At 39.8% G+C, this 13,610-nt stretch overlaps 1 protein-coding gene across 2 annotated transcripts in view; it reads right to left on the bottom strand.

Annotated features, from left to right (window-relative positions):
- stox2a (storkhead box 2a) overlaps positions 1–13,610 on the bottom strand; it is a 73,725-nt gene that overhangs the window by 18,415 nt on the left and 41,700 nt on the right. For both annotated transcript variants that reach the window (XM_046836486.1, XM_046836496.1), the window contains exon 2: positions 10,300–10,452. In XM_046836486.1, coding sequence (XP_046692442.1) covers positions 10,300–10,452 — 153 coding nt within the window. The remainder of the gene's footprint in view (positions 1–10,299; positions 10,453–13,610) is intronic.

Raw genomic sequence — 13,610 nt, 5'->3', positions numbered from 1 at the left:
CCAACAACCTGACTCTCAACGCCACAAAGACCAAAGAGCTCATTGTGGACTTCCGAAATCCAACAGCAGGAGACATCTACCAGTCAACATCAATGGAACCGAGGTAGAGCGAGTCTCCAGCTTTAAGTTCCTGGGAGTTCACATCTCTGAGGATCTGTCCTGGCAGTAGAACACGTCAGCTCTGGTAAAAAAAGCACAACAACGCCTGTACTTCTTGAGAAGTCTCAAGAAATCTCATCTGTCCCGGGATTTTAACGAGCTTCTACCGCTGCATCATTGAGAGCATCCTGACCAACTCCATCACTGTATGGTACGGAGGCTCCACTGTGTGTGAACGTAAAGCACTGCAAAGGGTGGTCAAAACCGCCCAACGCATCACTGGTACCCAACTACCTGCCATTGAACACCTTCACCACAGCAGATGTCTGCAGAGCTCACAGCATCATCAAGGACTCTTCACATCCCAGTCATAAACTGTTTAACCTCCTTCCATCACGAAGGAGATACAGAAACTACGCACCAGAACCAGCAGGTTCAGGGACAGCTTTTTTCCATCCACCATCACACTACTGAACTCAACACTACACCGCTAAATCACTACAAAACAAACATAAACAAAAGACTGTATATAACCTCTGTACAATACATGTACATACTACATATTATATCTTTTCACTCCTCATTACATCTGCACTTTTATATCTGTATGTATATTTATCATTACTGTACATTCTGCCCAACATTTCACATTAATCTGTGTATATAATGTATGTGTATATATTTATATATATATATTTTTTATATATAGTAGACTGTTTATTCAGCTTGCTACTCCTTAATGCCATAATCTTGTGATCTGTAACCTTTCATTTCTGCACATTTTTCTTAATTACTGTACACCTTTATATTTATTCACTGTACTTCTGAATGTCCACACATCTCTGCACTGAAATAGCCTTTATATTTATTCACTGTATATACTTCATATATATACCACTGCTGTAAATATGCCAGATAGTTATCCGCACTGTAAATATGCTAGATATTTATCTGCACTTTTGCACGACTGATACATTTTGCACTTCTGGTAGATGCCAAACTGCATTTCGTTGCTGTGTACCTGTACAATGCAATGACAATAAAGTTGTATCTATCTATCTATCTATCTATAGAGGAAGAATAGCAGTGGGGAGAGGACACATCCCTGAGGGGCGCCAGTGCTGTCTGTCCAAATACCGGAGGTAATATGTCCCAGTCTCACCTGTTGTTTCCGGCCTGTCAGGAAACTGGTGATCCACTGACAGATGGCAGGAGAAATAGTGAGCTTTAGTAGTTTTGAGTGGACAATTCCTGGAATTATTGCATTGGAAGCAGAACTGAAGTCGACAAACAGAATCCGGGCATATGTTCCTGGGCAGTCAAAGTGTTGCAGAATGTAGTGCAGCCCCATGTTGACTGCATCATCCACCGATCTGTTTGCTTGGTAGGCAAAATGGAGGGGATCCAGCAGCTGTTCTGTCACCTTCTTTAGGTGGGCCAATACCAGCTGCTCAAAGGTCTTCATGATGACAGATGTCAGCGCGACAGGCATTTAGTCATTCAGTCCAGTAATGAAAGGTTTCTTGGGGACCGGGATGATTTTGGAGAGTTTAAAGAAGGAGGGGACCTCACACAGCTTCAGTGATCTGTTGAAGATATAGGTGAAGATAGGAGCCAGTTGGTCAGCACATGCTTTGAGACAGGAGGGGGAAACACCGTCTGGGATGGAAGCTTTCCTTCTCATCTGTCTCTGAAAGAGCTGATACACATCCTCTTCACAAATCATGAGTGCAACTTGAGTGCTGGAAGGAATTGTTAGAGGGGTTCCCAGATGTGTGATAGGGCAGACAGTGGGCTGGGTTGTATGAGAGGTGTGAAGATATAAGATTTATTTTGGATTTTCTGATCTCTTTAGTCAGTTGGTTCCTGGCCTGCTTGTTCAGTGCTTTGCCCTCCCTTCTGTAGACATCTTCCTTTGCAAGTCAGAGTTTTTTCATTTTGGCCGTGAACCATAGCTTGTTGTTAATAAATTTGCTGAAGTTTGGCACACCCACGTCTTTACAAAAACTGATGTAAGATGTCACAGTGTCAGTCAGTTCATACAGGCTGTCAGTTCCAGCCTCAAAGACACTCCAATCAGTGCAGTCAATGCAGTCTTGTAGTTCCTGCTTTGCCTCACTGGTCCATCTCTTCACTGTTTTGACCACAAATTTAGCAGATTTTAGTTTCTGCCTGTATGTTGGAATAAGATGAACCAGACAATGATCGGAGTTCCCCAAGTCTGCCCGGGGTACAGAGCGATATGCGTCCTTAAGAACAAGGAAGTGATCCAGTGTGTTTTTCTCTCTTGTGGGACAATTTAATATGTTGCCTGTATTTTGGAAGTTCAAGTGTTAGTTTTGCTCTGTTTAAATCTCCAAGGATAATAAAAAGAGAATCCGGATGTTTTTGCTCCAAGGTTTGCCAGGTTTTTCAGTGCATCACTCACGTTGAGTCACCTCTGTCATAGCTTCACTAGCGTGCCGGCACCTCATCCATGTACCATAGAGAGCAGCCACTCCTCCGACTAAGAGCACAAAAACACTATCTGCGTTTGTAAAAACTGGTGAAAAAGTGTCTGGAGTCTTAAGCAGTTCTTCTCTAGTGTAAGTTACCAGGGTAGGGTAACCAAACACCCAGACAATAAACAAAAAAAAGAAAGTACTAGAGAGAGTCGTGCCGAGGCTGCCATCCGCGGCGCCATCTTGGACTTCTGAAGTTTTGAGAGAGTAAACGCATGTGGGCGGAGTTCTGATCTTGGACCTGAGCACGTTGTGTGATTTCATAGATAAATTATAACGTTATTCCTCGATTATAATCACAACCTAGGAAGATAATCCAAGGTCAATAGTAGACAGATTTAGGATAAATTTATGAGCAAAACTGCTGCATATTGTGTGGAAACTATTTGGTCTATATAATATGTTGCAGTATACCAGCAAGGTACTATGAAAATATAGACCTGCACTGTATGGACAAAAGTTTGTGGACACTTCAGCATAAGAAATTGATTTGTGCTTCTTTTCGGACATCCTATTCCACATTTATTCTCCATTTGTTGTTATAATAACTTCCACTTTTCTGAAAAGATTTTCCACTAGATTTTGTGGATATTTATTAAGACAAGTGTGTTAGTAAAGTCAGGTACTGATGTAGGTGGGAAGGTGAGGAGGCCTGTGGTGCAGTCAGTGTTCACATTCATCCCAAAGGTGTTCAAAAGCACTTTTGTACATCGCTCTGAACAAGGGCGTCTGCTTAATGCCGCAAATGTAAATGTAAATGCAATAGCGTTGGAGCTCTTTAGCAGGAGATTCTCCACTCCAACTTTCCTATCTAAAGCAGATCTTCATAGAGCTAGCTTTGTGCACAGGGGCATTGTCCTGCTAGAACAGGTTTGAAAAATTCAATGAAATAACAATTTCATACTCCTGCATCCAAAGACATTCTATTAAATTGTGTGCCTCCATTTTTGTATTAACAGTTTGGAGAAAAAGCACTTATGGCTGAAAATGTCAAAATGTCTTTTGTCCCTATGGTGTAAGTGGACACTTTTAAATCACATAAATATACATATATTTTACATAGCTATAAATTACACTATACAATCAAGCACAAGCGAGGCTCTCCTATGGCTATTACGAAAATTGTGTGGTGTGTGTGTGTGTGTGTGTGTGTGTGTGTGTGTGTGTGTGTGGGGTCAGCAAAGCTCAGTCTAATCGGATATTGACAGTGTTGTAGTGATGTAGCCATCACACCCTGTTTCTAGCTTCCTCAGCAGAAGCTTCGGTTAACAGTTCACATAAAGGCTTCATGAGGTTCCTCAGGAGAGACATTAACTCCAACCACTAGCTCTTCTGATCAATATTTAATTGTGTTTTTCAGAGTTCAGGCCACGCCGTCAATTAATCCACAGTGCTTTGAGGAGCGAGTGTAAATCTGGAAAAAGCAGATTTTAGGTGTTGGGGAGATTTTCACGATTTGTCTTGTTAAATACATTAATAAATCAACAGGTCATTTTTTCAATCTCAAGTCAAGTCAAGTCATGAGGTTTTTCGCAAAGTACCGTAAGTTTCAGCATCGACGAACCGGAGCCAGCTGTTTAAACACAGTTCCAGCTGTGTTTTGTAGTTTGTGCTGAAGACCGGCACCAAAAACAAACTGTACTCAAAGCCAGGGTTTATAGAAACATTCATTTCTGACCTACGTACATATGTACAGAGTGTAAGGTTTGATCTCAACATTGAGTATAAATCATGTTACATATGCAATAAAAATGTTTATGAATTGCATGTGATTAGTCACTGGAATTAGTGTGGGTTGTAAAAAACTGCATAGGATTATATATGAATGCAGATTTACCAAAAATGTATCTTTTAAGCACTGATTTTTACTGACTTTTTATTTCTTTTCCTTTTCATATGCTCTGTTTGGAGTAAAAAAGGACAACCTTATATAACAGGTACACTGGTCATTGTAACCTAAATCGACAATGGCTGTGAAAGTGTGGAAACACCAAGTGTTTTATTGTTTTAAGACACACATGCATTTTCCTTTAGTTTCTGTGCAACAAACTGGGCATTGTTACGGTATGAAGATTTCTTTTGACCAAAAAAATTCAGGTATTCCCCAAGTTACTATGGAGATGTGTTACAATGACCCCATTGAAACTTGAAAATATCACAAGTCGAGACATGGTCTTAAATACGCAGGAGTCTTGAAGAATTGTGATCAGTATAGGGTAGTATACAATAATGAGTTAATAATGAAACAAATTAGAGTACATTATTTAGCAAAACAGAGGCATTTACACCACAGTATTGTATACTTAACAATATATATGTAAACAACGCAGTATATGTTTTTTGTCAGAGGACGTGTGGACGAGTGCCGGTTGCCGAGTGAAGGGCAGAGCCAGTCACGCTCTGTTACAGTGTCCGCTGTTGCCGATAAAATGGAGATGGACAAGAACTAAAATTGGGCTTTATAACAACAAAAACTGAAAGAAATACTGGCTCTAACACCGAGACAACTGAAATCTGTTAACCGCTGGCAAGAGTAAGAAATGCCACAAGGTAGAAGATGCATACATCCTGGCATTGTCCCAAAATAACGTACAAAAATGTAAATGACGCACGAACTGGGTGATTTTCATCCCGTCGCACTCATCCCTGTGATCGCAAAGTGCTTCGAAAGACTGGTCCTCACCCAACTCAAAGCCTGTCTGCCACCAACTTTGAACCCATACCAATTTGCCTATCGCCCAAATTGGTCAACCGAGGACATTTCCTTGGCACGTCATTCTCCCCTTCCCACCTGGACAACCCCAACACTTATGCCAGGATGTTATTTGTTGATTTCAGCTCAGCTTTTAACAACGTTAGCCCCTCCAAGCTAATCTTGAAGCTGAAACAACATCTCTGCAACTATACCCTAAACTTTCTTACGAACAGACCACAGTCTGTCCGACTGAAAACCGTCACCTTCTCCAGTCTCACCCTCAGCAATGGGGTTCTTTAGGGATGTGTATTGCCCCCTCTTTTATACTCCCTTTTCACCTATGTGTACCTGCTTATGCCTCAAACTGCATTGTTAACTTTGCAGATGACCGAAGGTGGTGGGCCTGATCTGAGGTAACAATGAGACGGCTTACAGGGAGAGATCCGGCACTGAGTAGCATGCTGTAAGGACAATAACCTGGAACTCAACACCAAGAAGACAAAAGAGATCATTGTGTCTGGCAATCACGCTCATGCTGCCATTCACAACAACAGAGCTGCTGTTGAGCGTGTACCCACCTTGAAGTTTCTTGGAGTCCACATCTCTGAGGACCTGACCTGGACTCTGAACTCTTCTATTCTGATCAAGAAGGCACAACAGCACCTGTTTTTTTTTTTCTGATGAGACTTAAAAAGTCCCGTCTGTGCTACAGGAAAGTGGAGAACTTTTACTGCTGTACACTTGAGAGCATCCTCACTAACTGATCTCAGTGTGGTACAGCAGTTGCACTGCTTCGGACCGTAAAGCCCTTCAGAGGGTGGTGAAAACTGCCCAACGAATCATCGGCACTTAGCTTCCTACATTGGAGCACATTTACAATAAATGCTGTCTGCAAAGGGTGAGGGGCATCATCAAAGATACCTTTCCCCCCAACCATGAACTATTCACCCGGGAGATGCTCCAGGTGCTTTAGAGCCGCACAAACAGACTAAAGAATAGCTTTTTTTCTTGTGACTGATACTGCACTAAACAGCTGATTCAATACTGCAGTCACTTTCTGTGTATTTTGCCCTATTTATTCACTACACATTTCTTTTCGCACCATCCATAACTCACATTTACACTAATGTACATTTCACCCATATTAATACTGTATATACTCTATTACACATACATGTACATTTTTATACATGTACATAACTATATCATGTCATTGAGTATATTATCTTCTGACATGTCTGTCAATGCATAATCGTTGCACAGTATATGGTATATTACTGTATATACCATATATTATTACCTACTGCAACCAATGTACATTATTCACCCTCATCCCTGTATATATGGACCTCATACCCTATTTATCTACTGTTATCTATTGTAAATAGGCACTTATGCACTTCTGGTTAGATGCTTACTGCATTTCATTGGCACTGTACATGTATCTTGCACAATGACAATAAAGTTGAATTTAATGTAATCTAAAAAAATTTAATATTTTTTGCATTCTTATAGTATCGCAATCATCGAAAGATCAAAAAAGAAAATCCTAAAGAAAATCCTGAAGAAAAAATATCGATTAAAATATTTAATTGATTAAATATTATTATTGAATATTTAATTTAATAATAGTGAATACTTAACTAGTGACTAATCGCAGCATTTATATTGTATATACACGAGCGGTCACTCGGTCGATTTTTTGCTTTGTTACGCCGCTGCTAGATGGTGAAGTGAAGCCAGAAAGCGAAGATTGGGGTGAAAATTAAGATAAGCAAAGTAGAAAAAGTAAAAAATGTAAAGTTTAGGGATACGTAGTGTACAGTAGTGATAGAGAGAGTAGCAAAAAAACGAGTTATCCCCCCGCCTCCGCTTATCGCCTCTGTGGAAGCCATGGTGGTTCAGAATTCCTTTCACTTTATTGGAATAAGTCTCTAATCGTCTCTGTGTGGGGGTGTGTGTGGGGGTAAGGGGGTCTGGTCACATTCTCCATTTTACACAAGTTCCTCTGTTAGAGACAAAAATGTCCCTTTTGGACTTCATAGAACTTTCTTCCACTCATTTAATGTCTAGTTCTGGTGTTTTGCCTTTTGCTGATTTTGTTGCAAAGAAACAAAAGGAACGTGTGTGTCTCTCACAAAAGTAGGTGTTTCCACATGCTTCACAGTCACTCTATTAGAAAAAAGTGTAAATTTACAAAAAAAAAAATTGTTTTTAAATATTAGGGGTCCGAAAACCAACAGTCCATAGGCACCACCATATTGTTATTCCATACTGATTTTTCTTCATATTCTTCTTGTCAATTTAAGTGGCTTATTATTATTATTATTATTATTATTATTATTATTATTATTATTATTTCACCTATGTACAATTCAGTACATAAAAACTGAACGCAATGAATTGAATTTAGCAGTAATGTATTATGTGTTAGCGGCCGGAGCAGCCTCTTTAAGAAGGTAGTGGATGGAGGTAGGACATGTGACCGAGGCATCATGACATGCATCAAGAGTGAGTCATAGGCAGATGTGGTGGAGAGAATCCGGTCATTTTCCTAAATAAAACATCTTTTAGAATCAGATCATAAATGAAACGGAAATAATGTTAAGTTATATATTCTTTCTGTGCGGCCCAGTACCAACTGACCCACAGACCAGTGCTGATCCACGGCCCGGGAGTTGGGACCACTGGTCTAAAGAACATTCTAAACAAATTTCTAACCAAATTCTAAGCAAACTGCTGCAAAGGATATAGCACCACCACTAGGTCAAATTTTATCATGATTTGGATACAGTGGAACCTCAGAGCTCGCGGCCTCAGCGCTCGCAACCTCGCATGCTCGCAACTTTCATTCCGACCGGCGACTCTCATTCAGATTGGCTCGTGAGCAACCGCGAGCTGCTCAAAACGATAGTTTTAACATTTCTACTCAATGTTTATCTCATTAAAATTGTCTAATAATTAAGTGTTACGGAGTGAAATAGTGTTATTTACTCATTTAAATCGATTTCGTATAGTGTTCTTTGGGTTTTTACTGGGTTGGAAGGGGCGTATCAAAAGGTTGTGAAAATTCGGAACTTGCGACCGGTCTTGGTCCCTAACCCTCGCGAGCTCCGAGGTTCCACTGTATATGTTTATGGCGAAAATTTCAAAGCAAACCTGTAGCTCTAGTCAAAACAAGTTCAATGGTTCCTATTAAACCATTTAGAAAGTTCCACCATTGTCAAAGGTCCAAGTTTACTTTCACTCAAATTCTGTCCTGTGATTGATTAGGCAGCAATTTGTGTGAGTCTATGAATGTTTTGTTGACCATTTTTAGGACTGTTTTAAGTTTTTAACATCAAGATTATTTGGATAAGCTAAAGAACAGTGTGATCCCAGATCCTGTTTGTGTGTGTGTGTGTGTGTGTGTGTGTGTGTGTGTGTGTGTGTGTGTGTGTGTGTGTGATATGTTTGAAGTCAATCCTCATTTCATTAACTCCAGTATTCAAGCCTAAACAGGTACCAGGCTTCATAAACATCATCCTATCCAAGTAAATATTAAAAAAAAGCGCTGCTATAATTTCCCATTATGCTTGGAGGCTTTCTATCGACTTTGAATTTCTCATCATGTACAGTGATGGACAACACCAGGATGACATCATCGAGCTCAAAACCCCTCATCAGCAAAATATCGATTAGTGCTTGAGTCGTTATTCCCGGACAGCCTGCAGCAGCTGATGTCAGTGCAGTGAATCAGTTTAACACAATGATGGAAACTGTGTTTCACACACGAACAGGACGGGAAATGAAACAGGAAGTGCAGTTTCTAACGTACTATAGATAACGCACAACTGAGCGCTTTTTGTCTTGTTTTTGTGTGTGTGTGTGTGTGTGTGTGTGTGTGTGTGTGTGTGTGTGTGTGTTTATACAGCTGGGGAATCGTTAGATCTAAAACACAAGGTGTCTCAATAGTAAAACAGTGTCAAACGTTCTCACAATGATACAACAGTGCCAAATGGGCACTCAATGATTAGATAATGTTAAATGTCCTCACAATGATAAGACCTTGTCAAATGTCCTTACAATGATACAACAGTGTCAATGTATTCTTAATGAAATGGCAGTGCCCTCTCAGTAACTAGACATTGTCAATGTTCTCATAATGATTAGGAAGTGCTTAATACCCTCACAATGAAAATACATTTGCCAAATGTCCTTACAATAAAAGAATATTGTGGAATGCCCTCTCAATGATTGGACAATGTCAAATGTCCTCGGAATGATTAAGCAGTGCCAATTGGTATCACAATAAAAGAACAGCGTCAAATGCACTCTCAATCAAATGTCCTCATAATGCATAGACAGGGGCCAAATGTCCTCTCAATGATGAAATGAAATAACAGTGTCAAATCTTCTCGCAAACTGTGTCAAACGTCCTGTCAATGATTAGACGCATCAAATGCCTTCTCAATAACTGGACAATGTCAAATGTCCTCAGAATGATTAAGCAGTACCAATTGCCCTAACAATGTACAACAGTCAAACATCCTCTCAATCAAATGTCCTCACAAAGCGTGGACAGTACCAAGTTTCCTTGTAAAATGTGTAGAATGTCCTCTCAATGATAAACTGATAAATAATCAAAAATAATGCCCTTACAATAACTGGACATTCTCATATTTTCTCACAATGATTTAGCAGTGCCAAATGTCTTTACAATGATTAGGCGGTGTCACATGTCCTCACAGTGATACAACAGTGTCAAATATTTGCATAATAAGACTGTGTCAAAGCATCCTCTCTATGATTATAGTGTCCAATGCCCTGTCAAAGGTTAGACAGTGTCAAATGTCCTCACAATGATAAGACATTGTTCATTCAACGATAGGACAATTATCTAAGTGAGAGGATGTTCAGATGTCCTTTCAATGATAAGACAGTGTCAATGACCACAACGCTTACATGAGTGTGTGTGTGTGTGTGTGTGTGTGTGTGTGTGAGTGTGTGTGTGTGCATGTGTACCTGGGAAGCAGGTGGTCAGGTGCTCCATCAGGGCATCCTGTGTAACTGGCTTGCGGGCTGAGTTCATGGCTGAAATAGCCAAACACAGAATCTCGCCAAGCGGAATAAACTGAGACTGGCTGATCGGAGACATGCTGATGGGGGACACGTCACCTACAGAGACACAAAGACACACAGAGATAGATATATTTTAGTGCAGTGGAAATTCACATACAAGAGCGATTACTGGGACAGAGTGTAGAGCTCAACATTGTGTCTGGGTTAAACGAGGTAATTTAGCGTGTGCAGCGGCTATTTCAAACTGTATGCTTGTGTACAAAGTGGTATCAAAAGGTTTTGAGACTAATGCTGTAACTGGTGCTGTTCTGACCATGTTTTCCCTTGTCTGCTATTTCATCACGGAGTGAAATTCTTTGTGAAACTGGCAAATCTGCCACAGAGATGTTTGGCACAACATACATTTGGCAACAAGTGTTTTAAACAGCACGCGAGAGATCAGAAAGACCTTCGACGACCTTAACCCCCTGATAATGTCTAAACCGTTTGGAAACTTGTACACGAGGATCGTCGGAAATCTATTCACATAAGCTCACTTCCGCACTCAAGCTACTCGCCAGATTTGGCTCCTGTGGACTTCGCGCTCTTCCCGAAGATGAAGATGCAGTTCAAGGGTCGCCATTTTAACACCATTGCGGAGAGATACTTTATTTATCTATGTTTACACACAATCACCTTCAAAACAGTGCCCTTGCACAGTAATACCGTGCTCCCAACGTTCCTGCCAAATCAGATGCTTCTCTGAAGGAAAATTCAAACTACATAGCTACACCATATGGACAAAAGTTTTGTTATATCTGACTTTTCCACCCATATATGGTTCTTGCCCAAACTGATAACATAAATTTGGAGGCACAAAACTGTATCGGTCGTCTTTGGATGCAGTAGCATAAAGTTCTTCCTTCACTTGAACAATGAGACCCTAAACTGTTCCAGCATGAAAATGCCCCTATGCACAAAGCCAGCTCCATGATAATCTGCTTTTTATGGTGAAGTTGTAGTGGCAGTTCTCCTGCTATAAAGCTGACTCTGCACTATAAAGTGAACACTGACTGCACCTCAGGCCTCCTCATCTCACCTACATCAGTACCTGACTTTACTAACACCCTTGTGGCTGAATGAGTCTGCACAAGTCTCCACAAAATCTAGTGGAACATCTTCCCAGGAGAGAATTTGAATAGTAAATGAAGACTAAATGTGGAATGGATATATATATATTTAACCAAATAAAATTTATAAACACACCCAAATGATTCAGCAAACCCTTAAGGAACAGCTAACAAGATCATCACATGGTTATAGAAATAGAGACTCTCAACATCAGTGCCAGTAAGATCGGATAAATTTACAGACTCTGATCTTTGAATCCATTTGGCAAAACAAGCAAATCTTGAATGAAGCAAATCTTGAATGTGGAGTTTTTCATGACCTAATGAAAAACTCCACAGGCTCCATACCGGAAACAGAAGCGATTCATTCACCTCGACTCTCTTCTCCACTCAAAGTTTTTTATTTATTTGTCAATATAAATGTATTGCATTTTTACATTTTCACATCATAAAGATACATTTTATTGACGTATAAGAGTGGAGGAAGGTGCACACAGGTGGACAATGTTCTATGTAGGAGATGCAACCTGAAGGAGATTGGAGACTGTAAGGTGTTGGCAGGGGACAGTGTAGCTAGACAGCATCGGATGGTGGTCTGTAGGATGGTTTTGGAGGTGAAGAAGAAGAGGAGGAGAGTGAGGACTGAAAGAAGAATGGGGGGTTGAAATACACGACCTGATACTGAAATCAGTACAACATCAGTGAGCCATCAGGGTCTTAGCAATGTAGTATACAGTACGCTTGAATGGTATGGAAAAAAAAGACACGAGTTGTAGAAATTGTAATGAATAACATTTTTTTAATAAAACCTAACTACTGTTCATAAGGAAGTTTGGGAACTCATAACACAATAGACCAGGGGTCCCCAAACCTTTTACTGTGAGGGCCACATAACTGTTTCTTTCTTTAATGGGGGTCTGTAACAGAAGATCACACGGGCCGAGTGACTACCAGTATTATTCTGAGATTTTATTATGATTTGAAATGTATTTATTTTGCCTCCAAATGCTGGATTAGTTTATTATTATCTGCACCTTACAGACAAATGAATTTTCAAGAGATTCATCACTTATTAAAAGCGCATTATTACGGTCATAATGACTTTTTTTCATATCAATTTCTCAATAACTAGAGGTCGACTGACAGTGGATTTTACAGATACCGATAACTAGGTTGGATCATACTTTCCAATAAACAATTAATTAACCTTTTTAAAAAAGATACTGGATAAAAAAAAAAAAAAAAAAACCCACTCCATTTACAATAGTACTAAACTTTATTACAAACATAAAAAATAAAAAACAGTACTGAATCATGAAAATGTGCTAAAGGAAATAAATATGAATATATTCATTCACAAATATAATTAATAAATTATAAATATAATATAGCGCTTTCAGTGCAGCGTGCAGTCTCACGTGTAAAAACATACAGCACGTGATTCACCTCTAGAGGCAGCTCTCTGCTGATAGCCGATAGTTTCAGCGAACAATTATCTTAGCCATGATCACAAATAATAACTAAGGGACATTTTTTGTTTAAAAGACAACCTTTATTATCAAATACAATATGATACGAGTCAAACATATTTAAAATTACATTTTCAAAATAAGTCTGTGGCATTGATCACAGGGTCATTCCAAACGTGGGGCCGTATTCAGCCCATGAGCCATAGCATCGTGACCCCTGTTATTGAGAATATATGTGCCTTTAGGTCACATGACTATAGAACGGTCAGCATGGACCAGAAGACTCGGGAGGTGAACTCATCATTTCCATTTCCTGTACAGAAATATTGTGGTGTCCAAAAAAAAATGCATGGCCAATCACATCCTCGATGCACCACTCTCAAAAACATCTCGTCAATCCCAAGTTGCATAAATGAACTCAATGAACAACTGTTTTATAAATGACTCCTCTTTACTCAGCGTAAGCTAGCTGAGGCATAAGCTAGCTCTGTCGTTCATGCACATAATATCATTTCTGCAAAGTGGCACCAGGAATGGAACAGAACCATCCAAAACATCATGTATAACATTCCTATTAGGTTTTCAGGCATTTTTTTATCAAATGCCTCCTACCCCATCTAATGAAGACCAACAGGAAGTAAAGAATAAAGCTATTCTCAAGGCAAAGAAAACATAA

This window comes from Silurus meridionalis, chromosome 2 (assembly GCF_014805685.1).
Source record: "Silurus meridionalis isolate SWU-2019-XX chromosome 2, ASM1480568v1, whole genome shotgun sequence".
NCBI lineage: Eukaryota > Metazoa > Chordata > Actinopteri > Siluriformes > Siluridae > Silurus > Silurus meridionalis.
The sequence above is the reverse complement of the archived record's forward strand: the minus strand, read 5'-3'. Positions and strand labels throughout refer to the sequence as shown.